General features: G+C 32.3%; 6 protein-coding genes across 9 annotated transcripts; 2 read left to right on the top strand and 4 right to left on the bottom strand.

Moving 5' to 3' along the window:
• Window positions 1-197: 197 nt before the first annotated feature.
• LOC143202270 (puff-specific protein Bx42) lies at window positions 198-2,081 on the bottom strand. The gene has a single exon (XM_076413629.1). The coding sequence runs from the start codon at window positions 1,892-1,894 to the stop codon at window positions 287-289; it is 1,608 nt and encodes a 535-aa protein (XP_076269744.1). The 5' UTR covers window positions 1,895-2,081; the 3' UTR covers window positions 198-286.
• Window positions 2,082-2,384: 303 nt separating this feature from the next.
• LOC143202271 (ribosome biogenesis protein WDR12 homolog) lies at window positions 2,385-4,335 on the top strand. The gene is made up of 7 exons (XM_076413630.1): window positions 2,385-2,505; window positions 2,564-2,662; window positions 2,724-3,023; window positions 3,074-3,358; window positions 3,416-3,635; window positions 3,692-3,865; window positions 3,922-4,335. Exons 2-7 carry the CDS (start codon window positions 2,607-2,609, stop codon window positions 4,147-4,149), a joined length of 1,263 nt encoding a protein of 420 aa, XP_076269745.1. The 5' UTR covers window positions 2,385-2,505; window positions 2,564-2,606; the 3' UTR covers window positions 4,150-4,335.
• A 2,275-nt stretch (window positions 4,336-6,610) lies between these two features.
• On the bottom strand, window positions 6,611-14,908 carry Nup214 (nuclear pore complex protein Nup214). Of its 3 annotated transcripts, XM_076413626.1 has the most exons (9): window positions 14,767-14,908; window positions 14,545-14,684; window positions 14,354-14,495; window positions 13,595-14,297; window positions 9,506-13,536; window positions 9,160-9,456; window positions 8,769-9,107; window positions 6,855-6,981; window positions 6,611-6,775 (listed from the first exon to the last, which is right to left on the bottom strand). In XM_076413626.1, exons 2-9 carry the CDS (start codon window positions 14,578-14,580, stop codon window positions 6,748-6,750), a joined length of 5,703 nt encoding a protein of 1,900 aa, XP_076269741.1. In that variant the 5' UTR covers window positions 14,581-14,684; window positions 14,767-14,908; the 3' UTR covers window positions 6,611-6,747. The 3 variants fall into 3 exon arrangements, with proteins under 3 accessions (XP_076269741.1, XP_076269740.1, XP_076269742.1); XM_076413625.1 differs by lacking the exon at window positions 14,767-14,908 and having other exon boundaries at window positions 14,545-14,713; XM_076413627.1 differs by lacking the exon at window positions 14,767-14,908 and having other exon boundaries at window positions 9,512-13,536; window positions 14,545-14,713.
• A 717-nt stretch (window positions 14,909-15,625) lies between these two features.
• Window positions 15,626-16,589, bottom strand: aph-1 (gamma-secretase subunit Aph-1). Its single transcript, XM_076415241.1, has one exon. The coding sequence runs from the start codon at window positions 16,471-16,473 to the stop codon at window positions 15,751-15,753; it is 723 nt and encodes a 240-aa protein (XP_076271356.1). The 5' UTR covers window positions 16,474-16,589; the 3' UTR covers window positions 15,626-15,750.
• Window positions 16,590-16,595: 6 nt separating this feature from the next.
• Window positions 16,596-17,634, top strand: GMF (Glia maturation factor). 2 transcript variants are annotated; one of them, XM_076415244.1, is made up of 3 exons: window positions 16,609-16,730; window positions 16,778-16,874; window positions 16,929-17,634. In XM_076415244.1, exons 1-3 carry the CDS (start codon window positions 16,728-16,730, stop codon window positions 17,249-17,251), a joined length of 423 nt encoding a protein of 140 aa, XP_076271359.1. In that variant the 5' UTR covers window positions 16,609-16,727; the 3' UTR covers window positions 17,252-17,634. The 2 variants fall into 2 exon arrangements, with proteins under 2 accessions (XP_076271360.1, XP_076271359.1); XM_076415245.1 differs by lacking the exon at window positions 16,778-16,874 and having other exon boundaries at window positions 16,596-16,730; window positions 16,929-17,290.
• Window positions 17,635-17,724: 90 nt separating this feature from the next.
• Window positions 17,725-19,090, bottom strand: cni (protein cornichon). The gene is made up of 3 exons (XM_076415242.1): window positions 18,865-19,090; window positions 18,445-18,701; window positions 17,725-17,902 (listed from the first exon to the last, which is right to left on the bottom strand). Exons 1-3 carry the CDS (start codon window positions 19,012-19,014, stop codon window positions 17,875-17,877), a joined length of 435 nt encoding a protein of 144 aa, XP_076271357.1. The 5' UTR covers window positions 19,015-19,090; the 3' UTR covers window positions 17,725-17,874.
• Between the last annotated feature and the right edge of the window lie 8,195 nt (window positions 19,091-27,285).

Here is a 27,285-nt window from a genome sequence, read left to right as displayed (position 1 = left end):
AGATTAAAAGGAATGTTTTCAGTATTAAAATACCTTTTTTTTACAAAAATATGCCTAAGTTATAAATTGAGGGTGAAAGAGTTATTTTAACTAAATTGATTATATTCCTGTTATATTGTTATTAGTCTTGTTATATTGTTAAAAAATCTACAAACAAATAGGGGAATGAAACTAAGTGATAACATGATATAAAACCATTTTATAATCAACAAATTTATTTGTATTAGCAAAGTAAACAAAGTTGATTTCAGAATTGGTAAATTGATGAATATCCAAATTGTGAAAATCAATCCCTGCGTTTTTTCTTATCTCGCTCATCCCTTTTTTCTGGTTCCTTACGCTTGCTACCCTTTTTAGCTTGTGATAAGAATTGATCCAGACCAAAGGGATCTTCTTCCTTTTCAAACTGTACTGGCCCACTTCTTCCAGCTGTCCTATCTGTTCCACTAAATTCTTTGTCAGGAACAAAACGATTAGTTTTAATTGCTTTTTCTAGATCTTCTCCTCCATAGATATCCTTATCAATGTTTTTATTTGGACGATATAAATGATTTGCCATAGAACCACCATCCCTCCAAGGTTTATCATACACATTGTAGGCCTCATCATCTCCATATCCTTGCCCAAGTCCTTTAGCTTGGCCGAACAAACGCTGATCAAATTGTCCCTCATTTGAAGATACTCCTCTTGCAGGCATCCCAAGTGCAATTTGTTCAGATATATCACGCTCTCTTTCTCTTTGCAACTTGCTTCTTTTATCTGGAGCAGCTCTTGAAAGATTCCTCTCCCTTGCTCTCTCTTTATGTCTATCTTGTCTTAGCATATCTCTTTCTTGCTCTTCATCATCCACTGATCTTGAATGACCTGATCCTGATGATTTAATACCTGCTCTTTCATCACGAGCTTTCTGAGCAAGTTGTCTCAAATGTTCTTCTTTAGCTTCCTTTTCTTTCTGAGCTAATTTCTTTTCAAGTTGAGCTCTTGTTTCAACAGCTTCCCTAGCTTTTCTGTCTGCTATGTACAATGCTTCAGCTAATTTTGCAAAATTTTCATTAATGTGTAACTGTTGCAAACCTCTACCATCAGCTGCTAATCTTTTATCTAAAGGAACCGTGTATCCCTTAGCATTCTTCCAATTTGATATACATGGAGGAATTTTCCATTCCTTCTGTTCTTTAACGGTTACTCTACGTGTAGGGCTATGCAACACAGGTGCTGGTGGTGATGGTGGCCCTCTGGGTATTTTCTTGTTAATTTTAAACTTTGGCGGCTCCATTGGATCAACCTGTGCTTCAACTAAACGAATAATCCTCTGTTTGGCCCCTGAGTTAAATGCAGCACCTTGTTGTGATGGTGTATAACGTATAAATTGGGCAGGACCTTGTTTATCCGCTGCACGTACTGGCATTGCAGCAGCAATTTTTGAATTAGTTATTTTCATTAAAGCTTGTCTAGTTCTATCTGTAATATCATCAACTTCTTCTTGGGAGGGCTTTTCTAATGATGGATCATTTTCTGATACAACCTCAACTGGTAAGAGGTCAGAAAGTTTTGAGTATACTATTTTATCTTTTGAATGTCCTTGTCTTGCTAGAACATCATATTTAACCTTCCCGTCAAGATCTAATTGAATTGCTAAAGCGTTAGAAGTAGTATCCTTTTTTCGTCCCATTTCCAGAGGGTACTGTGCAACATGGATTTCTGGAAATGCTCCCCCATCTCCGTAATCTGTAACATTACGTGGTACCCAGCCTCTTCTTTGTCCATAGGGAGGTGCAATGGTTTGTGCAGAAATCAACTCCTTTGAAGGCATCTGAGAAGCCCTTTTCCTTCTTTCATCATCTCTATCCCAGACTGGTTGAATTGGCGATGGTAAAATACTTGATAAATCCATAGTTATTGGAAAAACACCAACACACTTTCTTTTTTTTTTTTTCGGATGAAAGTCTTCACAATTTCTAGTTTTACAGTCAAAACAATGTAAAAAGGGCACTACAAATGGTGTACAGATCTTAAAACTTAAACAGCTATTATAACAATCACCATTTTACACCACGCCATTTCAAAATGAGATATTGTTTTGTGACGTATATGTCAGTATCGAAATAGTGATTTAGAGCCAAATACCGTTTTCCTCTTTGTATCGAAACTTTTTTAGACCATCATATAATATATTTTTATATCATATCAGTTTCTAATACAATTCATTATTTCTTCAGATAAATTTTAACTTTTAACATACAATTATATATGGATATTTTATGCCAATGTTAACACATCAACAAAAGAAAGAAACAAATATCGAAAATATTGCTCCCACGACATCCCTTGCAGAGATATCCGATCTTCTTTCAAATTTGCGGTTTGTAAGTAAATTCATTAGTTTAATAAAATAAATTGAATTAGTTTTTAGGCATTAACTGGTTCACTGTTGAACAAGTTATACTTCGACAGAGTAACTTTTCTACTTTAATTATAATATTTTAATTTCTATTTTGCTATTAGGTGAATATAATATTATTGCCACAATGGAGAAGTTTTTAACTCGAACCTCTATTTTTAGTGTATAGACATTTTCAAATAATAAGACCGAGCACACCGTAAAAATGCAATACTCTAACGAATGCCAGTTACAAATCAGATTGTTAACCAAACAGGAAATGTAAATCCACTCTTTTATTTCTAATAAAATTAGTAATTAATTGAATCATATTAATCCGTAGATATTCAGTGCCTGATGTACCTGTCTCTGTACCCTCGAACATAGACCCTAAAGCGTTAAATCAGTTATTAAACGAGTTGCTAAAAGAAAGCAGCGCGGATTTTTTAAAACCAAAAGATTTTGATTTTTTAGCTGTTGGAGAATTAATTAGATTGACATTATTGGAACATTTACAAGAGCGTAATGTTTCAACAGAAAGCACAATTGATGTAGAGTATATTGAAAGAACACCAGCTCCTGAGCCAGAAGATAGTATTTTACATGATGATTGGGTATCATCAATTCAATGCACCGATAAATGGTATTTTTATGGTTTGTTTTCCTGAATTTATAAAAATGAAAAGGTTTTAGGATTTTGTCTGGATGTTATGATAATTCCGTAAATATATGGACTTCCCATGGAAAACCAGTGGTGTCTGTTAAAGATCATTCTGAAATGGTTAAAGGTGTAACATGGATTGATAGAAATGATGTATCTAAAGGTTTTGTCAGTGTTTCTCATGATCAAACAGGTGTCATTTGGGAATGGGTAGAGGGGTCAGAACAAATGATACCCAAAGTACAATTAAGGGGACATGAAAGGGGCATTGACTGTGTTAGTGTAAGTCCAAATAGTGCAACATTAGCAACAGGAGGGTAAGTATTAAATAATTGGTAATATAAAATGGTTGTTAAAAATTTAAATATTTTCAGATGGGACACAAATTTGAAATTATGGTCAGCATCTTTGAATGCAGATGATACAGGGGAACCTAGTTCTAAAAGATTAAGAGGTGCAAGAGGAATTTTTACTAGAGTTCCACTACACACATTAAAAGGACATAAGGAGGATATTTCTTCAGTAAACTGGACTGATAACCATACTGTTTGTACTGCATCAATGGACCATACTATTAAATTTTGGGATTGTGAGGTAATTATATTATAATGGGTATTAGTATTGGTGGTATACATAATTTCTATTTTCAGTTAAATGGTATCAAAAATGAAATTGTTGATCAAAAAGCTTTCTTAAGTTCATCTTGGTCTACATTATCAAACACATTACTGGCTGCATCAGCAGATCGAAATATTCGTCTGTATGATCCTAGATCTACTGAAGGATCTATATGTAAATCAATGTTTACATCACATGTACTATGGGTAAGATCTAAGGTAATAATCATTACAAATAAGGAAAAATAATTGAATCTTTATAGGTAACTTGTGTAACATGGTCAAAATATAATGAACACTTGTTTTTGTCTGGAAGCTATGATTCTACTGTAAAAATGTGGGATACAAGGAGTCCAAAAGCTCCTTTATATAATTTACGAGGTCATGAAGGCCAAGTACTCACAGTTGATTGGTCAAATAACAAATACCTCATGTCTGGAGGTACTGACAATAGTATTAATATATTCAAAAACAAACATGTGTTGCATTAACATATTGTAGCATATTTCAATCCATTATTACATATTTTCATTTGTATGATTAAATATATCTTGAAATTGTTACAAAATACTAAAATAATGTAATCTGTTCAAACTTTATGGTGTAATATATTATCAGTAGTGTAATTATTGTAATGTGACTGATTTATCAAGTAATATAATTTTAATAGAAATCAATTAATAGTATTACGGTTCTTTCCTAATATTTTATTGTGATGAAATGCTATATATAATCTACACAAAGTTGGAGTAAACCATAGAAAAAGTAACAGGCATGTAACTGGCGTCATCTCAATTTAAGACGTCAAAATGTCGCAATGTTGCCGCACTTAACATTGCTGTATTAGTTTATTTTAACTTTGATATATAACAACATTCTAATATAAATAAAATAATGAATTAAAAATGTTATAAAATATAATCTTTTTTAACGTTATAGTTCATCTAATATATAAAAATAATTTATAGCCCGTCCAATAAAACTAGTTATGCACGTCATTGCAATTTATGACGTCAGCATGTCGCAATGGTGAATCAACTTAAAATTTTGCTTTACATGTGCCTGTTATAACCTCAAATCATACTGCGTGAATCAATTTTTCTTATGGTGGGCACAGATCTGAATATTCGGTTCGATCGGATTCGGCGCATTAATAAAAAAAGGACAAAACATAGATTAATTCGATGCGCATGCATGTGTTTTCTGTGAATGCAGCGAATCAGCTCGACCCGAATACTCAGGTCTGTACCCACCATTACATAAATAAGATTACGTGTTTTGAATTCCTTATTCCATTGTTAAAAACATTGTCTATTGATATATTTGTTTAACACGTCATGTTCCATAGTAATAGTGTACCGTATTTACGTATACCCTCGTTAAAAAAAATTGAGTAAACGTAATTAATTGCGGATTTATTTTATTACTTAGAACACTGTATGACTATAAATTAAAAGTTTTAGTATTCTTACAAATTATTCTAATAATTTGTTTGGGAAATTATTGCATTTTTTTCGAAAACGAAAAAAAGTGAAAGAATAAGTTCTGATATGTTTGTGGAAGATATATTATTAAATATCAAGGAAAACTTCCAACTGACAAAATAAGGAATTGACCCCGAAAGTTGTTTGCAATTACGTAAAATTAAATGACGTATGGTATATTAGGAAGCCTGTTTCTATGTCTTTTGCTGTGCCAATGGTCTGGCGGGAACAAGTAAATCATCCCCATGATTGTTATTTTTGTTGACTAGTACCATAGGAATTTCAAGAAAAAAGAGTAAAATAGATTATCCAAATGTAACATCAGTATCAAATCCGATTCCTCACAGTGAGAAATATCCAGTACCTTTTCAAAGAACCTGTTATTTCAAGCAATGACGAAGAAAAAACTGAGCTAAATAGGCAAATATCGCACTCTATATATATCTCTCTATAAATATCTCCCTACCAGTCACTCCATGCATCAACCATATTTAATTGAACAGCACGAGTTGAATGATTTGATACATGTTCTGAATTTGTCTGTAAGTAAAGCTGAAATATTGGGATCTAGATTGCAAGAATGGCACAAAAGTTGAGTTATTTTGATTCATCGTCTATTTGTAAATATATTATTATTATTTTAATAATAACATAATAATACATTTAATAATATATTATTTTCAATAATATAAATAAATAAATGATTGAAAATTTTCATACTGTATATAATTATTGTACTTAAACTTTATACTTATAACTTTAAAATGGTATGTGTATAACAAAAAATCTGTTTAAGTTTTTATGTTCGGCCGGTACAATTTGACAACAAAAAAATAGTTTTATTTAATATTACAGAAAAAAATGTCGCACAGTGTTATTGTCACTAAGGTTTTGAAGAATTTTAAAGAGATGTGGCAACATGACACAACTCGAATTAGATAGACTCACTCGGTTAGACGTTCAGATATATTAGGCAGCACTATATATTTTTTTAAATTACAATGAAATGGGGAAAACATTGTTAATAAAAACATACAAACTACAATTGGCAATATACATTTGACCTACGGCATGCATTCGTTGTTTTATTAGACGGACTGTAGCATGTAGCATCCCTGAAATATTTAAATTCATTTGCTGATGAATACAACAATGCCGATAAGACGGATAAATTTATATTTATAATTTCACAAAAACTGTACATTATCTTCCTATTTATCTTTTTTCTATGGAAGCCTAGCTTTTAGAACCATGATAATATTTCGTTCATTTGAAACTAAAAATCAGTTATTACTATTACTAACAACAATTTTTGTATATGAACTACAATAATAACGCAACTAGTAGAGATTTAGGTGTAACTAAACCAAAGAAGGCCATATCAAAACAACTTAATTCTACGTGAAGTCTGATGAAGCAACAAGAACTTTTTCAGAGTACTAGTATATGTAAAATTAAATACGACAAATACACCGAAAATATTCATATATTTAGAAACTAAATTAAAATGTATTACATTAATATGTTACATGAACATTAACAATATGGTAAATTGACTGTTTTACAGAACAATCCTTAATATCAGTTACACAATAGTACTTCACATTAGCGCCAAGTAGAAAAAGAAGAACCCCTGTAAATAAATTAAATTATATATTAAGGAATGACTCTCTAAATATGAGGTGTTTTTTTACAACTAGAAATAAACTTACCCTGAAAATGACATGGAATTTGGTGTATTGGCTTGCTGTGCCAAATTGCCAAACCCTATAGTATTTTGAGAGGCTATATTACCAAATCCTGCGTTTTGCTGCTGGGTAGATGCAGCTCCAAAGGGCGCTAAAATAAATCATAAAATATATGAGTTATACAGTGTGTCCATTGGTGAATTTCAAGTACTAAAAAATAGAAGTTATTGTACAATATTAATTAGAGTTTCTTAAAATGTAATTAATGGTAATCAAAATTTCAACGAGTTTTAGTGAGTGATCGTAAATTTGGATTCGTTGCGGCCTAATATCTGCAATTTTCTTTTACAAAACCTATTAAATGGGGACCATTTCAATATCACTGAAGAACAGTACTTGGTCTACGCCTTGAAAAAACTTACAATTCCAATATTTTTTCTTCATAAAATTGTAATAATTGATGCTACTATATAGGTCCACTGAATGAAAAAACAGTTTTACGAAGTTTCGTCTGGTAGTTAGCGAATTCTTGTACAAAACTTCTTTTTTACTAAGACGCGTTTAGGGACTAAATCCATACACTAGTGGCTAGTTCTGGAGAATCCCAATCGCTTTCGGAAAACTAATTTTGCGACGTTGCTATTTACAAACAATCGAAAGGTAGGATCCAAAGAATTACAGCGGCAGTAGGAGCTCTGTTTTGTAAGGTTAACAAATGTTTATAGTTTACTTTTCTTGTACTGTTCATATTTAGATTATAGATGGCAGTCAGTAACAGGTGCGTATCCATTCAGTCTTTACATTAATTTTGCAAATTGGATGCAATTCTATGCCAAAATATAATGAAATTTTAGGCATAGTTGACCCTGCGAAAGTGAAAGTACAGATAAATATGGCTTGATATCCTTTAGTGAGTATATCTCATCATAATCACAGCTCGTTGACAGCTGAGCATTACAATTGAAAAAGAAACATTGAAGTTTGGCACCCTTGAAGATTTTTAAGGTTTGTGGTTTCTACTTTGGTAAAAATATTACTACTTCTAAATTTGAGCATAATCGATCAGGAATTTATAAGAGTGTATCAAATAGTGAGAAGCGAATGTTCTTAAGATTAGATAAAAATATGATTGCAGCTAAACTAGTTGCAAATGGATGCCATATTGGATGAAATATGAGCTAATTTAAGTAGTGCCAATTTGAAAAGATTATTGGCTCGTAAAGAATTATATAATATTCAGTAAACAAACCAACTGAATCTAATCAAAATCCAAGTACAAAACACATACGTTGTACATATCGATTTTAATTGCAATAATTGCAGTTATCAAATGAATTGAGAGGGGTTTCCCTGCTGTTTTTGTACATTGAACAGATTCGTTGACGAATTAATGAAGGTATTTTTTAGTGATGTGTACGATACATTTTTGAATAATTTTAAAGACAAATGGATTCTCACGTTGTTACCTTACATGTTGGTTTTATTTTCTCTCTTTCTTTACATGTTTATAAAAGGTTAAATAACTTAGACATAATATATAAGCTTAAAGTAATAGATTTGTGAATTTAATTATTAAAGGTTCTTCATATTATATTTTTTATATTAATAGGGGGCAAACAATATATAAAAACGTGTTTAACTTGGGCCTCAAGAGAAATATTAGATTATATGATATTAGGTTAATTTGTGAATTCAAGATAAATTATTCCATTTATATTATACTCTTCAAATATACCCATAATTTTCAATAACTGGCAACGCTGCAAACTCAAAACCTTGTGCGCATGAGGGGATTCACTAGAACTAGACTCTTGTCATCCATATATTGGGAGCGCCGATCAAGATACTACCTCACCCGTTAATTAACCGTTGCCATGCAACCAAAATGTAAAATACGAATTTTTCAATTTTGACTCCTGTATAAATAACCGAACTTACCACTAGGCTGTGCGGCCCCGAATACTTTTTCTGGGGTACCAAAAGCGGGAGCGGATCCAAATGTTGGAGTACCACCAAAACTGGGTGCCGCCCCAAACGCATTTGCCTGCGCTCCACCGAAAACTGGAGCACTACCAAAACCGCCAGGCTTTTGAAAAGCTGCCGGTGATGCAAAGCCTGTTTGAGCAACCGTTGAAGAAGATCCTCCGCTGAACGATCCCTGGCTTTGTGGATTTCCAAACGGCGAAGAAGAACCAAAAGTAGTCGGTTGTCCGAATGATGGTTTTTGACCAAATGGAGACGATGAGAATGTATTTGACGTGCCACCGAAACCTCCACCTACATTTTAATAATATAGCAATATTCCTGTGTCAACAAATAAAACGTTTACCTGAACTGCCAAAAGCGGAAGGTGCATTTGATCCGAAAACTGAGCTTGAGCTAGTTATAGAGCTGCCGAACGCAGATGATGATGTCGATGCGGGACTGGAAAACATATTCGTCGTGCCAGGTCCAAAGGTGGATTTGGGTTCAGCTTTTCCGAATGGATTTGCTCCCGGTGCAGCACCAAACACATTACCGGTGCCTCCGAAACCATTACCGCTCCCACTACTACCGTCACTAACATTTAAACCACCAAAACCGAAAGATCCTGACGGCGCTGTACTAGTTGATGTCGAACCAAAACCTGAAACATATATTTTATTACATTTCACATGCAAATGCTTGTATTATACCTGTACCAAAACTGCTGCTTGCCGCAGAAACATTTCCAAATACACTGGAAGTAGTAGTGGTAGTTTGTCCAAATACAGAGCCTGAACCAAAAGTAGCAGCCTGCCCAAATACTGAAGATGATGTTGTGGCTTGAGGTTGTTGTGTATTAAATCCAGTTTGATTTCCAAAACTAGCCTGCCCAAATACGGACGGTTTATTTCCTCCGAATATCGAGTTATTTTGTACACCAAATGACGTAGTACTATTAGGACTTCCAAAGCTACTTGCTGATGTTGAGACAGCTGTGGTACTTTTTCCAAAAATACCTGCAGCTGTAGGAGATGCGGTAGTTGTGGTACTATTTCCAGTTGATGCTCCAAATATATTTGTAGGAGCTATGCTGGCTTTTCCGAAAATGCTATTCGTAGCAGCTCCAGTAAATATATTAACCGGCGCTGTCGTTGATGTTGGGAATGTACTAGAAACAGACTGTCCAAAAATACTTGAAGATGCGGTAGTGGTACTGGCCGAACTTGGAGATGAACCGAAGATACTTGATGAACTTGGTGGGCTAACTGATGTCTTAGTTGTTAGATCAGTTGAATCAGTTTTGCCCCATAACGAAGTGGAAGGTGACGAGACTGAAGAAAAATTCGAACCAAACAGACTGGAGCTTGTTCCGGTAGTTGTACTTGTAATAGTAGTATTTGTTTTAGTTTCACTAACGGTACTAAATGTCGGAGATTTAACGTTAGAAGGGGGAACTGATGCGGCGGCAGTGGTAGCAGGTTTTCCGAATAATGTAGCTGCTGAAGTAGCTTGCGTGTTTCCAAATATTGATTGAGTTGCAGGAGTTGAAGAAGTTTGTACGTTACCAAACAATGATGGTGTTGATGGTGCAACGGTAACCGTAGCAGCTTTATTAACAAACAATGTGGCGCCTGATGATGAGGCGGCAGTGGTAGGCAACTTTTGAAAAAGGGGAGGAGCCGACGAAGTTGTTGATAATTTTAACGAGCTAAAGGCCTCAGGTGACCCAAATAGAGAACCTGTAGCAGTACCTCCAAATAAAGTACTGGACGTTGTTGCAGCCGCCCCAAATAATGTACCAGTTGATGCTGTAGCACTCCCAAATGGTGTACTAGAGGCCGTTGGAGCCGTTCCAAATGCTGTAGACGGCACTGTGGTCTTTGTACCGCCAAATATAGACGCGGAAGTCGATGTTGAACCGTCAAAAGATAAAGTTGTCAAACTAGTCGTTGGGGGACTTCCAAAAAATAATGGTTTGCTCGTGCTACCAGCAGTAACCGTTGAAACTGGATGAATAGTAACATTTGCTGTTGGCAAGGAACTTATATTTGTACTTGAAGTAAAAATAGACGACTGTGCCGGTAGATAGCAGGTAGGTACATTGCTGGTAGAGTGACTGAAAATGGTAGCACTATCTTTAGTAACGTCTGTTGTAGGTGGTTTTGGCGCGGCTGTGCCAAAAATTGGCAAACTTTCCGCATTCTTGGAACCATTTGTTGTATTCACAGTAGTTGTAAATATACTTCCTGTCATATTACTAGCAGAAGTAGAAGGGACAGCTTTAGTAATTGTTACTTGTCCATTACCAAATAATGAGATCGCGCCATTTGAAGGCGTTGACGAAATGGCTGAAAGCTTATTTATATTACCAGCTGCAAACAATGACGGCTGAGAACCAAATAATGATGTTCCTGAGGCAACAGTTGATGGAGGTTGTATAGGTTTGACTAAGTTTAAGGGTGTAACAGGTGCAGCAATGCTAGGACTTGATAATTTTCCTACTTGGCTAGTTGGTGTAGTATACGAAAATGCACCTGAAGAAGTTGTAGAAAATATGCTCAATTGTATTGTTGCGGCAGTAGTAATAGTATTCTTTTGACTAAATGAGAATCCTAAACTCGTAGTTTCTACTGGGGTTTTCTCTACTGCTGCCTGAGATTTTGGAGTGAGACTGCTTATTGTTGGCTTTATGAGAGAAATCGTTGAGAAATTTTCAGAACCAAAATTGAATGCGTTAGAAGTTGGGGCTGAGGAGAAATTTGATGAGGACCTTCGTGGACCTTTCGGTTCGGTGATTACTGTTGATGGTGCAGATCCCGTAGGCGCAAAGGCACTACTCTGCGTATTTATTATAGCAGATGGAGTTTTAGATAGAGAGATAAAGCCAGATGACGACGAGATTTGGCTTGTACTTGACGTTAAAGGTTGTGTTGATATGTCTGTAGTATTCTTTTCTTCTTTACTGTATGTTACCAATACATCTTTTGATAGATCTGGTTGGGTAAAATTTAAATTCCTAGCCACCGAAGCTCTGGAGACAGGTGTATAATTTCCTAATGAGGCGATGGACTGCCGAATTTTGCTCGCAGATGACTGACCCATGACCCAAGATGATAACTGAGGCTTAATAGCAATAACCTTCGTTACAGGTTTGTTTTTGAGTAAATTTCTCAAGTTTCTAATCTTGGTCATCGTTAAACTATTAGTATAATGTTTAATTTTCTCCCGTTGTAATTCGAGAACATCATGAGTACTTAGGTGCAAATTTTTCAAATCATCTACCAAATCAGTGGATTTTTCCAGAGAAAGCAACAATGAACTCGACACAGAAGTCTTCTTCCTTAGCCGCATCGAGATATCTTTTAAAACGTATGTCTGCCTTTGTAGGATGGCGCTCTGCCGCACCATCGTCTGAAATATTGCCTCCATGGTGGGCAATTTTACCTTATAACTATTTTTGGTATGATTCTGAAAATTCGCCCATTGTTCATCTAACGCCTTGTTGACTTGCGACAATTGTGATTCAATATAGTAAATCAGCTGTTGAATATCTTTCAATTTCTTATCGGCAACAGAATCTAAAGGCTGTAACCTCATTAACAACGCAACAGTCACATTTTTAGACACGTTATAATGCGACTTTGCCTCTTCAAACCAAGCCCACGACTGAATAACACTTTGTTTCAGGCAATGTATTTCGCTGCTTTGTCCGACGCTTATATCAACGGCTTCCTTCAAAAAGCTTTGTAAATTTTCGATTTGTTCCACCATATCAATTTTTTCCTGATCACTTCCAAGGCTGATTTTAACCGACTGGCACTGTTTCAATAAAAACCTCAGTTCCGTCTCCAAAATATACCATTCATCTTTAATCATCTGTGATAATATGGCTGCTGTTTCAGCCTTCAGTTCAGGAGTTACTAGATCTATTTCAGATTTTGTTGTGGCCTTCATAGATTGCTGAGGGGTAACATCCTGAACTGGTTTTGCTTCTGGCTTCGTTGTAACCAAAATCGGTTTAACTGACGCAGCCGGTGTGGGCTGTGCTGTACTAGATGTGTTCAAAGCAGCAAAAATAGAAGAATATTTTTCGGTTGTAGTTGCCGGTTTCTCAACGGTAGCAACCGAATCGGTGCTTGGTTTAGTGGCGGGAGTGACTAATGTTTGCCCACCAAATAATGATGTAGCTTTAATTGGAGTTATCTGTACTTGATCACCAAATGGACCAGCGCTGTTAGGTAAAATTTTATTTGGGACCAGAGGTGTGCTTTGTATGGGTGCGTCAAAGGAAAATGGCTTTGAAACTGGTGCATTCAAATTTTTAGTCGCGTTTGTTTCAGTCTGTGTTGTCGTTAATTTTACAGGTGTTGATTGACTTAAACTAGTTGGATTTGCAGTAGTAAAAAGTGATAAACCAGTTTGGTCTGGTACTGCATCAGGTGGAGTACAAATTGAAGGAATCCCCTCTTTGAGGAATATTACATTATAACAAGACAGTACTCCTTCATGAGAAAGAATACAGAGTAGTGGACATGGTGGTATAGTTGCTTCTCCCCAAGGTAATGGTGTAGTAGAACTTATATCTAATGTTAACCCTATGGGGAATGTTTCTTGATAGTCCACATTAAGTGGAATTTCTGCTCTAGCAGAATCTGGCATAATCCATTGTATCCAGGTGTCTCCACTATTACTAAGAACTCCTACCTCACTACCATTTGCTGATGCAACCATTATAACATTCCTACAAAATACCTTAGCTATTGTATACAGAACTCTTAATACATTACTATGATACCTACCAATTTGGTTGATAAATTAGGTAAAATTGAGGAGGACGGGTTACTCCACTATAACAAATATCATCATAATCTGTATAGGATATTTCAGCACCTTTAGGAGCATCAATAACAATAACATTTCCAGATCCTTCAGGTAATTCTTGATAAACACCAATGAATTGATAATTTGAAACCCATTGTAAACTAATAAGTGCCTGGGGTACTTTAAGGGTAGGTGCAGGAATAATTCTCACTGCTTTTAAATCTGGTTTGTACTGTGTTATTTTACCACTTCTATCACCAACAGCAATCTGTTTACCTTTTGGGCTCCAACAAAAACATGTTGAGCCAGATTCTGTTGGGAGAGAATTAATATCAACAGTATCTCCTTTCAATTCATAAATTCCTAGTGTTCCATCACTTTTACAAGCAGTAAATATTCCTGGTATAGATGGATTCCAACCAATTTCATTGACATGAACATTTGGAGTTGCTGATAATCTTATTTCTTTAATAATTTTGATATTGGTTGTAAAAAATGATAGGATATCATAAAATATTACTAAAGGACATTGATCTTGTTCAACAACAATTGCTAAAATAGTACTGTCACAATTACAGCAAATGTGTTTTAGTAATGATGGTAAGTTTACATTCCGCCTAGGGTAATCTGAAACTTCCTTGTCCTTTGAAAAATAATTATGTAAATTATTTGTTTGTATAACTAAAAAAGAAATGTTCAAAATTTATATTTTTAATTATTAAAAATTAAATATTTACCTTGAAAATATTTTTCATTAGTACCCACAAATAACAATCCATACCTGCTTGCACAAGATATTAAACTTGGTGTATTTTGAAATGTGGATAGTTCAATGTTGTTGAAAATTTTCAACCGACATTGCAATTTAAATTGTAGATCCTTAAAGAGACGCACTGTTATGATTGCAAAAATGTACAACAATACTTACTATAACATCAATTGAATTTGGACACGCTTTCAGCATTATTAAAAAATACCAATTAACAAAATAAAGTGTATAAACAAAACACCGGTGGGCTAAAACACTTATTAACAACAAAATCAACTCTCTAATTTGAACTATTTAACCTAAAACTTTTTACGTTCAAGTCGTAGTTGATATATTGACTTGATCTATGACATAAGGATGTTGAAAAAATATCGATCATACCTACTGTGGCATATCCCTATCATTAAATTAATTTGAACATAATATGGCTTTGTCCTAAGGATGATATTTTTAAAAATATTGGTATATTGAATTTTACTTTAAAAGAAAAACAGATATGGGTTAACAAAAATATCGATATTATGAACAAGAAATATCGATATGCGGATCAAAAATATTATCGTTGGGAACTATCGATTGAATACGACTATCGACAGTATTTGTCTACTTTTTACTATCGACTGATTCATTGGACTATTTTTAGTTCAGCAGTTAACCAGTTCATATTTTTTGTAAGAATTGTAATATTTTGTATTCCATCATAAAATGGTGTACGATATATCTATATATTTACTTTATAATGTAATAGCGAAAATATAGATATTATATTTATGAATTTATGTATGAATTTTTCCTGAGAGGGCACCAAACAGAATTTAGAATGTTTAGCAGTATAATATAAATTTCTGTAATGTTGGTTTGATATTAGTCGGTTAGTACAACATTTTTGACAGAGATGGTACCTCAAGGAAAAGATTTTGTTAAAAGTATACAGGATATTCAATATTTTTATGTTAAATGATAAAAAAGTTGGTTCTAAACTAATAAGATATATATATTATATAAATAATATAGTTCAATATTAGTTATGACTGTAATAAAGTAAAAAGAACAAAATTTTGGTAGATACATAATAAAATACATTAGACTCTTATTTTGGCAATTATTCGGTCTCTTTGACTCTTTCAATCTCGATATTTATTCAAGCATTTCTAATGTTGAAATACTCCGATACACACATACAGGAACAACTTTACAACAAAGGCATAATAATAAGAATTTAAAAATAAAATGGCCAGAATAAAAATATTTGTTTAATAGGATAGACTTACAAGTCAACATTAATATTCATACAATATATTTTAAAATGCTAAGAAATATTATAAGTTAAATAAATTAAGCACTTTATTTATACAAGATATACAGTCATTTTAAACAAACACATCTCCTAAAACTATTATATGACCCTCCTGCAACCTTAAATGCATATACCGCTGTAACAAATACAATTGTATACAAAGGTATTAGGGAGGCAGAATATATATGATATCTATTTAATAGGGTTAGACAAGTAGCTAACAAATGTGTAACTAACACATAGGCAATTTGTAGTTTGTTTTTTGTATCGAATCCATTAAAGAATATCACACTCCAAAATGTATGAAGTAATATAAAACATAAAGTTGTAGCAGAACTAGTTAAAAAGAACATTTCATTTCCTGCTTTTAATCCCATAGTAGCTGGACCAACTGCATCTGCCAGGACATTAACTAATGAAAATGCTCCACTTATTATTCCAAATCCTAAACCACTAACATACGCTAAGATGTGTTTATTATCGATCAGAGTGGCACTGTCATCAGTAATTTTTTGTAAACCATTTTCAGCTTTCCTTAGAATCTTGTAAATTATGTATCGAAATGATTCTTGAAATATCACTGAAAATACTGCTCCAAAAACCAAGTATTTTCTTAACGGTAGAACTGCAAACCAAAGCAACGACGATAATAACAATGAAAGCAGCCAGAAAAACGCTGCTGCTATTAAAATTATAATCCTAACTGGATCTTGAACTATAGTAAATAAAAACATCGCAAAAGGCGGTCCAAACGCTAGAAACGCACAGCCAAAAAATTCCATTACGGTCATTTTGCCTTTTAAAAACTATTTTACACAATTATTTACACAAAACAACTACTGGCCCTTATTATGATGACTAAAACACAGAAAAACTAAAATAATGACATATTTCTTCTTTTTTCTATTTTGACGTTCAGTGACATATTTCAGTCATGCACCTAACTTTATAGCATTTAAAACAAACATTGACAAAGTTGACAAATGCTTTATTGTCTATTGAGTAAAGGGTACGTTGATGTTTAATCGAGCGTTATTGTTCAAATATGGTAAGAGATTATGACTGACTGAGTATTTTTATAAGCGTTAATTTTAGTCAGGAAACGTAAATATATGTGAAATAACAGAGGAAGTAAAAAATGCTTTAAAAACATTTCGATTCAGAAAAGAACAAGATACGTCCGCCCTTGTTTGTATGAAAGTAATTCTAATTCCTGAGCATACATGATAATTTATCTTTGTTTTAGTAAAAGTTGATCGGGAAAAACAACAAATAATTATAGATGAAAACTTGGAAGATACAACAATAGAAGATTTACAAGAAAGCCTGCCAAGCCATCAGCCGCGATTTATAATTCTTTCTTATAAACAGATACATAAGGATGGTAGAACGTCCTTTCCTCTTTGTTTCCTATTTTTTACTCCAAGAGACAGTCATGCTGAACTACAAATGATGTATGCTGGTTCAAAAATTGCTTTGCAAAAAGAAGCTGATGTTTCAAGAGCATATGAAATTAGAGAACTGGAAGATTTAACAGAGGAGTGGTTATTATCAAAACTTGGGAATTAATGTATTTTTTTGTATCATTATAGTTGCTTTTTTAATGAACTTAATGACTATATTTGAAAAAGGTTGTTTATCTGTTTCATCAGTTTTATTTCACAGAAATATTAGCCATCTAAAAGTTATTTTTATATGTTGTTATCAAATATTTGATATATTATACATATCATTAAAAACTTGTATTTTATAATGGATTATAATACATTTAATCCATTGACCTGTGTAACATTCCAAAGAGAATCCAAAAAACTATATTGTTTTCTATAATGATCAACTTTTTATTTAAACATTTTATACTATATATTGAAATAAAAAAACTATGCTATATATTTGTTATAAATATTTATTTACAAAGTAAACCTATACAATAAATGGTGTTTAAAACAAAATACAATAATTTTTTGTTTACAATTATTCCAAAGTCTACCTACAATGCAGAATACTTAAAAAATCATTAAACCATCAATAAAGCAAAACTGAATTTGGGATGTCAGTCCTAATAGTTATACATCCTCCATTAAGGCATATATTTTATAAGCCATGAACATAAACAGAAGAACCGAAACCCTAATAACTCATCTTTTTGCTGCTTTTTTGATCTTCCGGTTTGTTCTCATTCCTCAACTGCATTAAGATGAAATTAACGAGTAAATCATTCTGCAACAAACAGATAAAATAGATTTCGGTTCCATATAATGCCTTTTATATTATATATTTATATTTAATATAATGCATTTAATAGAGATCTTATGGTGTTGACAAGCAAACATCATAAAAAAAATCAAAAATATTATGTTAATTTATGTTATAAGCATCTTTTTAGTATAAGAACTATTTACAATTAAATTGTAAAAAAAATATAAAAATGTCATTCTTAGATAAATTTAATTTATATTTGTTTGCTTTTGATAATTTCATTGAAAATGACTTTATCAGATATATATTTATTATTCTAGTAATTCATACAACTTACTAAATATTGCCTCATAAAACTGTCACAGCCACTTCAGTTAATGGATAAACTTAAAAACAACACCACAAGAAAAGTACAAATAAGTAATAGTTAATATTCTTACATTAATCAAGCTTTTTCTTATTAATAACTTGTTATTTATTCATACATTATTATCAACAGAAAAAAAGTGTACTATATAAATCAAGTATGTTCTATATGTTCATTTTCTAATGCTATTACATACCCATACAAGTAATAGAAAAACGAAAGCAAATAGAAGGCCAGCTTGATCCATCCCTCTCTTTGACATCTTGTTAGTTGATCAGCATTCATGATACTTGTGGGGTCATAGATACCATAACCAGACATCACAGGCCTTGTTCTATATCGGTTTATATGATATGCTATCAGTGGTATGTTGAAGAGTAATGACAACCATTCTCCCGCGGCACCAAAAAGGAAGTTAAAAAATATATGGAGAATATATTCGGGTAGAACTAACTGAAAGAAATAATAAAATATATATCTATTTCTAAGAATTATCAAGTGGTCAGTGATAATAACGAATCTACGAAAATATTAGCAGATTACTTAAATAATAACATGAACATTATAGACCCTAAGTTACATATTCGTAATGATACTTATTTGGTTTAACACTTACAGGATTCAAGCTATTACATTGCTCTACAGGATTCTTATAGTCAGTTTTAAGTTCATCAAATGCGATAACGTGGAATAGTGAGAAGAATATTAAGAACGCATCTACAATTAAGGCTATAATATATGAAAATGCTGAGAAATTAAAAGCCATTTTGTAAAACGTTTTTCCTTTTCGAAAAATATTAAATCTCACCGACAGACATCCAATAAAATGACAGATAGAACTTCATTTATTTAGGTTAGTATTTTAAATGTACATGGCAATAATTTATCTATAGATTTCTTCAGCTAGTACATAGGTATCAGCAGTAGATGTCTCCCAATGTTCGACATTAATTACAATTTAAAATTTTGAAAAGAATAAATAATATTTTTAAGGTTTTATTTTAATATTACCGTAGACCATTTGAGATTAATAAGATTAAAATAAATCTGTGCTAATGCTACAGTATAATATTCATAAGACTAACCTTTTATAAAAGTAAATTTATTTCTAATAATTTTATTAATAATTACTAGATAAATATAGTATTACAGTACACTATTTTTGTTTTGGGTATATATTTCGTATTTCTATATTTTAATTACTTGTTGAATATTTCTTTGTTCTTGTTATTTTTTTATTCTTCTTTCTGATTTGCTATATAGTATTAGATTTTTTTGTATTAACGAAGAAAACCGTAAAGTTATTACAATCTTTCAACGCGCTGCTTAATTAGCATCGCAAAATTGAGTGCGTCCTCCGGACCGAAAACCTCAGAAATGTCAACGAATAAAAGTGTCGACAATGTGGATTTAGTGGGTGACACGTTCACGAAATTAACTCGGCAGTGTATTAGCGCCCGTGACAAATGAGGCTCATTTACCGGCTCGACAATTTGTAGACATTTAGGAGCGAAACTTTTTTCGGTCATAAATCTCGCTTTTAATAGTCAGGAATGCGCGTCTGCTGCTCGTGTCGTTAGCTTTTCGGGTGTAGTTCGTGTGGCAGTTATTTTGATTTTCCTTAATTTTTATTCCGTCTCGTTCTATTAGTTTTGTTTTACGTTTATGTATCGACAGCCTTAATTATTACTGTTTTGTTTTGGTTAGGCTGTATATATTTACGTGCTTTTTCCTCCAATTATTACCTTGTAAACATATTATTTTTAAAGTTCTACAGCTTATATAATCGTCAAATTTAAATGACAGTTTAGAAGTATTTCCAGAAAATTATATCACGAAAGTCTAGTTCTGGAGAATCCCCGTATGCGTACAAGGATTTAAATTTGCAACGTTGCCAGTTTTTTAAAATTATACGTGTATGATATAAACAGAATAAATTATCTTGAATTCACAAGTTCATCTAATATTATATAACCTAATATTTCTATTGAGATCCAAGTTAAAATGTTTTGGTATATTTTTCATCCTCTATAATATAAAAAATTTTGAATATAAAAAAGAGAAAATAAAACGATTTGTAGATACTAACAAGCCAAAGTTATTCTTCTGCGAAATTATTTGTATACTTGAAGAGTATAATATATATTCTGAAATTCACAAATTAACCTAAAATCACTCAAAACGCAAGTTTATTTATTTAATTTAATTTTTTTTTATAAATTTAATTTAACTGATATTACTCTCTATTATTTTAAGTTTATATATTACGTCTACATTGTTTTACCTTTTATAAATATATTTAGTTTTAAAAGGGGAAAGACAAAATAAAACAACATGTAAGGTAACAAATATAATTTATTTATCAATATATAATAACCGAAGCATCCATTTATCTTTAAAAAATTACTCAACAATATTACACATCCTGTGTTTTTGACCTCATTTACCCACACTTCAATACTTGTAGCGTCACTTTTATGTTTTGTACCTGTGGAATTTAATTGGTTTGCTTGATGAATGTTACAAAAATCTTTATGAGTCAGTAGATCACAGTCTGTATGTCTTTGAAAAATCTAGTTTTTTTCAAAATGCCACTTCTTAAATTAGCTCGTGTTTCATCCAATATAGCATTCATTGGAATTATAGTAGCGTGTTTGGTTGCAATCATATTTTTATCAGATTTTAATAACTCTCACTTGATATATTCTTATAATTCCAGATCGATTACGTTCAAATTTAGAAGTGGTAATATTTTTAGCAAAATAGGAATCGCAATCTTAGAAATCAGCGAGCCAAACTTCAATGTTCCTTGTTCAACTTTATCGCCGTTGATTTATGGTCAACGAACTATATTTTGATTAGATATACTCATATAAAGGACATCGAGTCATATTTATCTGCACTTTTACTTACGCAGGGTGTACTTATTAATAGTATTATAATCTATGATTTATCCATTACTGTCTACTATTTATAATCAAAATATGTTGTTCTTTACCTCTTGATGAGGCGGAAACTACCGAAGTTTGCCAAATACTGACTGGGATTCTCCAGAAATTGGCACTACTATTATATCTTGTATATTTAAATGATTTTTTTCTTATAGTCATAGAGAAATAGAGATTTAACTTTATAAGAAAATTTGGGGAAGTGTTTCGCGACGTCCCACTTGTAGAAGTCGCTACTTTTAATTTATTACTTGTTTCAATCGCTATGTTATGAGCTGCGACGGGATCCGATTAGTTCACTTCGTTTCTATAGCGTCTTTATTGTTTATTTATTTCTGATTCCATTTTCACTGTGTCTAATCTAAGGAGCAGTGTATTTAGATTTTTATTACGTTTAGAGTTTAAGTTATTTAGTTATTTAATTAGTTTAAGTTATTAAGATTAGTATTTATAAGACGGTAGTATAATAAGTAAAGTGAATTTTCTATCTAGAAAGTGTTGTGTACTCGGATGCACAGATAGTAAAGAAGTACAGAATGGTTTTACTTCTAAGAAGTATTTAGCTGTCTTTAAAAATGGTTGATAATGTTAAAAATCTCAAAGTGACTGGATTTACCATCAAAGAAATTTATAATCGTGTTTACAGCGTGTTTTGTTGTTGTAAGTTGAGGTACGTTTATTCATATTAATAATCATACAAACTATCAAATATTTATTTCTTAATTTTAGAAATTAATCCCTTTCTTAACGAAGCTACACAAACGGCCATATACTTTTATTCTTGGATCAATTATCTCATAGTTGAAACTCGACTAAAATAATAGCTCCCGAATGCAAACCTTTTAAGAGATTATTAACCAAAGTTCAATACGGTAGGAATTTTGGTGCATAGCGATTCAGGAATTAAATAGTGTAATACTAACGGGGGATGTATTACCAGGAGTTGAGAAATTGCACCTTCACTTTATACCTTTAATTGCAGATGTCAGGTTTTATTATGTTATACTGTCAGCCTATTAAAACTATGTTTAGGAGCTATGTTTTTTATTTTATCTCACGATATTACCACGCCAATAATATATTTTTTGTCAAACATCTTTAAAAAAATATAAATTTAAAACATTTTAATTGTACACTATTCAAAGATCTTCCAGATAAAATGTTAAAAATAATATGCACTATATAGTTTTGGATAAAACAGGTAAACAGAATTTTAACAAAGAAAGACTTAAAGTTTGCTTTCAGTATAAGAAAACAATTAAAACAGCCAGAACTCTAATAGATCCTATTAAATAGATGACCTTAAACAAATATGAAAAGGGAAGAAAGAGAAGAGATAACTTTGATTTGTTCCAAAGTTCTTTATTTATGATAATATTTATATTTTATAGATATATTTATTTTTATACTATATTTATGTTTTATACAAAATTTGCAGTTTTAGAGATATTTATTTCATTCAGTGAATTTTATTTAATAAGTTTATTTCAGAAATTAAATTGTTTTTAATTTAAATTTTATTGGTCAATTAAACGTGATGTTAGGGCAGTCACGTGCCAAAATTTGCCAAGAGCCAATCAAATGTCTTCAGAGCAAGATGTTTTCCTTACAGGTGCCTATAATGGAGAATTAAATTGACTATTCAAATTACTTGAATGGCCGACTTAACCCCATCAGGATGTTGGGCAAAGCAAAATTTTTCTCCAGAGTCCCCTATTGAGTTGTCTCTCTATTACCCTATGCTTATAGTCAGTTTGGATATACGAAGGATTAATGTGTCCATTTTACTCTAAAATATTTTTTAATTGCTAAAGACGTTTGGGTTATTTTTTAAGGTTTACGCGCTATTAAGTTTTACGACTTTCTCGATCTGGAGCCATAGACTGCTGCTAATAGTTTTAAGTCGTTTGTGTTTTTTTTGTGAAATGTGCAGTTGGAAATAACTATGGTGGCTATGAATTATGAAACCGAAGGCTACTATGTTAGGGATAATTCTTCAAAGTTGTGTTTGATATTAATATATATTTAAAATTAAGAGATCGTCCGCTTATTTGATTGTCAAATACTCTGTCAAACCTATTAAAACGCGCATAAATTATCGTTCAGAATTTTTCTGGCAATATGTGTTAATTTATGTGGATGTCAACGATATAATTTCCTAATAAAAATAAACTGTTTAAATCTACAGACACCACATTGGAAAGACAGTGTCGTAAAACTTAATAGTCCGCATAAAGCTGTCGAAAATTCACATAAACTCACTTTTCATTGACTAAACCGAGGTTATGTTGTTATTCTGTATTTATCCACAAATCCACAACATCGATTTATTAATAATAAGATAACTGTTGTAGGTTTAATAGATTATAAGAAATGTTAACTTGTCTTATTAATTTATTTTTAATCAACAAATATTAATAGACAACATTTTTACTTTTGATAAATGACAATTTTTTTTATTAATCTCTTAGAACGTCAACAATCTGCCCGTGGGCGATAAGTAATATTATCTGATTTCCGTTATGCAATATAACTATCCTGAAATGTACAAGATTACTCCAGTAAGTGATCTACTGTACAACTTATAATCTAAATCTTATTCTAGATACTACACTAACTTATTTTAAAGTTTATCCTAACTTATTCTAAAGACTATTCTAACTTATTTTAGAGATTGTTAAATCTCATTCTATGTGTCTTTTAATCAGTTCGTATGGTAGTTTGCATTTGAGCCTATGCACTACACTGTCATAGCGCACATTTAACTCTTGCATTAGGATGCACTAACAGTCTTTCAGAGTACTTCGCACTCACACTTCGAATCACACTCGTTATGGGTGCTAAGGGGTTATCGCGCTAAATCAGTTTATTGCATACCTAATATGGGACATCGACGATGACTCGCAACATTTTATTCTAGAACCTCTGGAGGTTATCTATGTTAGATTTGTAAGTAGTGCCCCACAGTTCAATACCATACGGCCAAATGGGACTAAGTATTGACTTATACAGCAAAACGTTGTTATCTAATGATAATTTAGTCAATACATTTGGTAGGTTTTTTTAGTTTAAGCCCAAGCTGTTTGCGTTTTGTCATTATATGTTTTTTCCATGTCAAACGTCGATCGAAATGCATTTCCAGATATTTTACGTTGTCTGCTTGCGGAAGTTCATGATTATTCAATTTTACTGAGGGTCATCTACTTCTACAAAGGGTGAATGTTACATGGGTAGATTTTGTCTCATTTGCTTTGATACGCCACGTTTTCAACCACAATTCCACTTTTTTAAGAGGAAGTTGGAGGTTTCTTGTGGTTGATATTGGATGCTCGTGTGATGATAAAACCATTGTATTGTCAGCATATGTAACAGTAGTGTTTCTTGAGATCCGTAGGTCAGCTGTAAATAGATATAATAATAGGCCAAGAACACTGCCCTGTGGAACACCCGAATATATTGGGTGTAGGTCAGTGTATTCGTCACCCTGTTTGACAATAAAATGTCTGTCTGTGAAGTATGATTTCAGCAGTTGAAAGTGCGTATAGGACAAAAGCTTTTTCAATTTAACATGCAGTTCAGTGTGCCACACCTTGTTGAAGAACTGAGAATTATCGAGAAATGCAGCGGAGCAGTATTTTTTAATTTATTTAAATTGGTTGACTAATCTCTGTATTTGTTTTGTTGTTTCGTGTTTATTATGGAAGCCAAATTGATGGTCTGGAATAATATTTCTTTCCTCTGCGATTATTTTGAGTCTCTTAATGTATAGTTTTTCGAAAAGTTTAGAAATCACAAGTAACAGGCTTATAGGACGATAAGAGGAGACGTCTTCTGATTTTTTCGCAGTTTCCTTTTTCCAGCAATTTTTTGTTTAATTGTAGATGAAATATAATTAAACTTTTAATTTATCGAGCTATTAGGTGTTGCGTACCATGCGGCCTCTTGTACAGTTTTTGTTATATTTTTTGCTGCTATTTCTTTAAAATAAAAATAAATAATAAGTAATGGTATAAACGTCTGTGATTCCTGTTGTACATATGTGTCCAGGTTAGTATATATTTAACTGAGCACTTAAATAGTCAAGGACAATTAACATATGTATATTTTTACGAAAAAAATTAGTGTAGTATCAATATCACTTGATTTATTTCACTTAAGCTTGAAATAACATTATTGTACATTTGTTTCATTTACTTTCCTGCATTTGAATTTGCATTAATAAAAATACTAGTAATATTTCAATGAAGGCATCATGTTAAATAGTTTGAAATGATTAGCTTGTAACAATGGTAAAAAATAAAGAAACCTCAAAATAACTAATGTAATATTTGCCTCCATCCTTCCTAATGATCCTAGTATGTTATCACAAAGTGCGGGAATAAAAATAATAGTGTACCTGAATGAGTTTCAAAACAAACAGGATCCGTAATCGCTGCGCAGGTATTTTGAAAACTGTCGTTCTGAAGCTTTATGTTTAGTAAACGGCTGTAAATATTTCAGTAAACAGTCATCTTTGTATCACAAACACATCGTTTCTAATGTAAATATCGTTTTATTAACTACGTCTGCCCACACTCGACTTACCGTGTTGTCAACATATTTAGATTTTTGTTATATATATTGTTCTATTGTGTTATATATATTCTTCGCGCATTTTTCCTCAAAATTTAAATCGACTTTTACTGAATTAAAGTTTTGATCGATGGTATATCGGTAGGACGCAGTATCATGAATTTTCTTCGTGATTATTTTCGGCCATTTATTTAAAATAAAATATAAGATTAACTCTGGAGAATCATGACATGCCCACAAGGATTTACAAGAATTTGCGAGATTGTCTGTTCTTGCAAAATGTACGTACATTTGAAGAATATAACAAAAATTAAGCCGGCTTGGTGGCGCAGTGGTAAAGGCGAGGGGACGGTCCTCGTGCTGTTGCGATAGCCGCGGGTTCGAATCCTGCTGGGGCATGGTCGTTAGTTTATGTTTGTGATTGTTTAAAATCTGTGAATCTTTAAACTCGTTAATGCTTCAACACTTGTAGCTTCAATTTTATGTTTTATTCCTGAGGAATTCAATTAGTTTGCTTGCTGAATATTATATAATTCTTTATGAGTCAATTAATCTAGTCTTTTCAATTTGGCACTGCTCAAATTAGCTCGAGTTTCATCTACTATAACATCCACTGGAATTTTAGCAGTTTGTTTGGTTGCAATCAAATGTTTATTTGATTTTAATAACTCTCACCTCTCATCCTTTGATACACTATTATGAATTCCTGATCGATTCGTTCAAATTTAGAAGTTAAACATTTTTAAGCGAGCTAAACTTCAGTGTTTTTTGTTCAATTCTAATGCTATGGAATGACTATCTGATCAACGACCTGTGGTTTTGATGAGATATATCCATATAAAGGTATATTTAATAATAATAGATAATTAAGGATAATGAATTTGGTCTAGAATTGAATCCAATCTATAAAATTAAAATAAAAATTGAATGGATGGCATCTGGATAGAATGTCCTCATATGTCAAGTGTTAATGCTTGTAAATGGCAACGTCGCAAAATCAGGCGGAAACTACCGAAGTTTACCGAATACCGATTATTAAACATAATCCGGAAATAACCACTGCTGTCTTGTATCAAAACGTCAAATATGCGTTTCCGTGGAAATCAATTTTGTTTATCGTTTAAGCTGCCAAAGTCAAACTTAAACGGTGAGTGTATATTTTGGAATAATTCAAAAGTAAACGGTTTTATTTTTAGAACTATTAAAATGCCAAGTAGATATGAGGCTCATATCGTTTCTTCTGTTCCTAAAGTGCGAATGTCTAGCACTAAGAAGTTGTTATACGGATTGTCTATATCGGCCATTTTAATGTCCATTCCTCTAGCAACAATTTACTTCACGCCATATATGAGAGAGAAAAAACGCACACAAAACAGTTAAATGTCACAGTTTTGCTAGTGATTAGTTACTTATTATGGTCCTTTGTTTTATGAGATAATAAATTAATTAATTATTTATATTAAAATACATTTTTACATTTTTAGTATACAAATACAATTTGAGAATGTTATAGCTAA

The sequence above is a fragment of the Rhynchophorus ferrugineus genome, unplaced genomic scaffold, assembly GCF_030347505.1.
Source record: "Rhynchophorus ferrugineus isolate W39M unplaced genomic scaffold, kcgeb_rfMv2 rfM9, whole genome shotgun sequence".
Lineage (NCBI taxonomy): Eukaryota > Metazoa > Arthropoda > Insecta > Coleoptera > Curculionidae > Rhynchophorus > Rhynchophorus ferrugineus.
The sequence above is the reverse complement of the archived record's forward strand: the minus strand, read 5'-3'. Positions and strand labels throughout refer to the sequence as shown.

What these genes read in the sequence shown, in the direction of transcription:
- GMF (XM_076415244.1), top strand. An exon ending in AGATACGTCCGCCCTTGTTT is followed by an intron (nt 16,875 to 16,928) that starts GTATGAAAGTAA and finishes TCTTTGTTTTAG; the next exon opens with TAAAAGTTGATCGGGAAAAA.
- aph-1 (XM_076415241.1), bottom strand. Translation starts at nt 16,473, where the DNA reads ATGACCGTAATGGAATTTTTTGGCTGTGCGTTTCTAGCGTTTGGACCG.
- cni (XM_076415242.1), bottom strand. Translation starts at nt 19,014, where the DNA reads ATGGCTTTTAATTTCTCAGCATTTTCATATATTATAGCCTTAATTGTA. An exon ending in AATGTAATAGCTTGAATCCT is followed by an intron (nt 18,702 to 18,864) that starts GTAAGTGTTAAA and finishes TATTTCTTTCAG; the next exon opens with TTAGTTCTACCCGAATATAT. An exon ending in TTTTTCTATTACTTGTATGG is followed by an intron (nt 17,903 to 18,444) that starts GTATGTAATAGC and finishes TGTTTGTTGCAG; the next exon opens with AATGATTTACTCGTTAATTT.
- Nup214 (XM_076413626.1), bottom strand. Translation starts at nt 14,580, where the DNA reads ATGCTGAAAGCGTGTCCAAATTCAATTGATGTTATA. An exon ending in AAGCAGCAGTTTTGGTACAG is followed by an intron (nt 9,457 to 9,505) that starts GTATAATACAAG and finishes TATATGTTTCAG; the next exon opens with GTTTTGGTTCGACATCAACT. An exon ending in TTCCGCTTTTGGCAGTTCAG is followed by an intron (nt 9,108 to 9,159) that starts GTAAACGTTTTA and finishes ATTAAAATGTAG; the next exon opens with GTGGAGGTTTCGGTGGCACG.
- LOC143202271 (XM_076413630.1), top strand. Translation starts at nt 2,607, where the DNA reads ATGCAATACTCTAACGAATGCCAGTTACAAATCAGATTGTTAACCAAA. An exon ending in TTGTTAACCAAACAGGAAAT is followed by an intron (nt 2,663 to 2,723) that starts GTAAATCCACTC and finishes ATTAATCCGTAG; the next exon opens with ATATTCAGTGCCTGATGTAC. An exon ending in ATTCAATGCACCGATAAATG is followed by an intron (nt 3,024 to 3,073) that starts GTATTTTTATGG and finishes AAAAGGTTTTAG; the next exon opens with GATTTTGTCTGGATGTTATG.
- LOC143202270 (XM_076413629.1), bottom strand. Translation starts at nt 1,894, where the DNA reads ATGGATTTATCAAGTATTTTACCATCGCCAATTCAACCAGTCTGGGAT.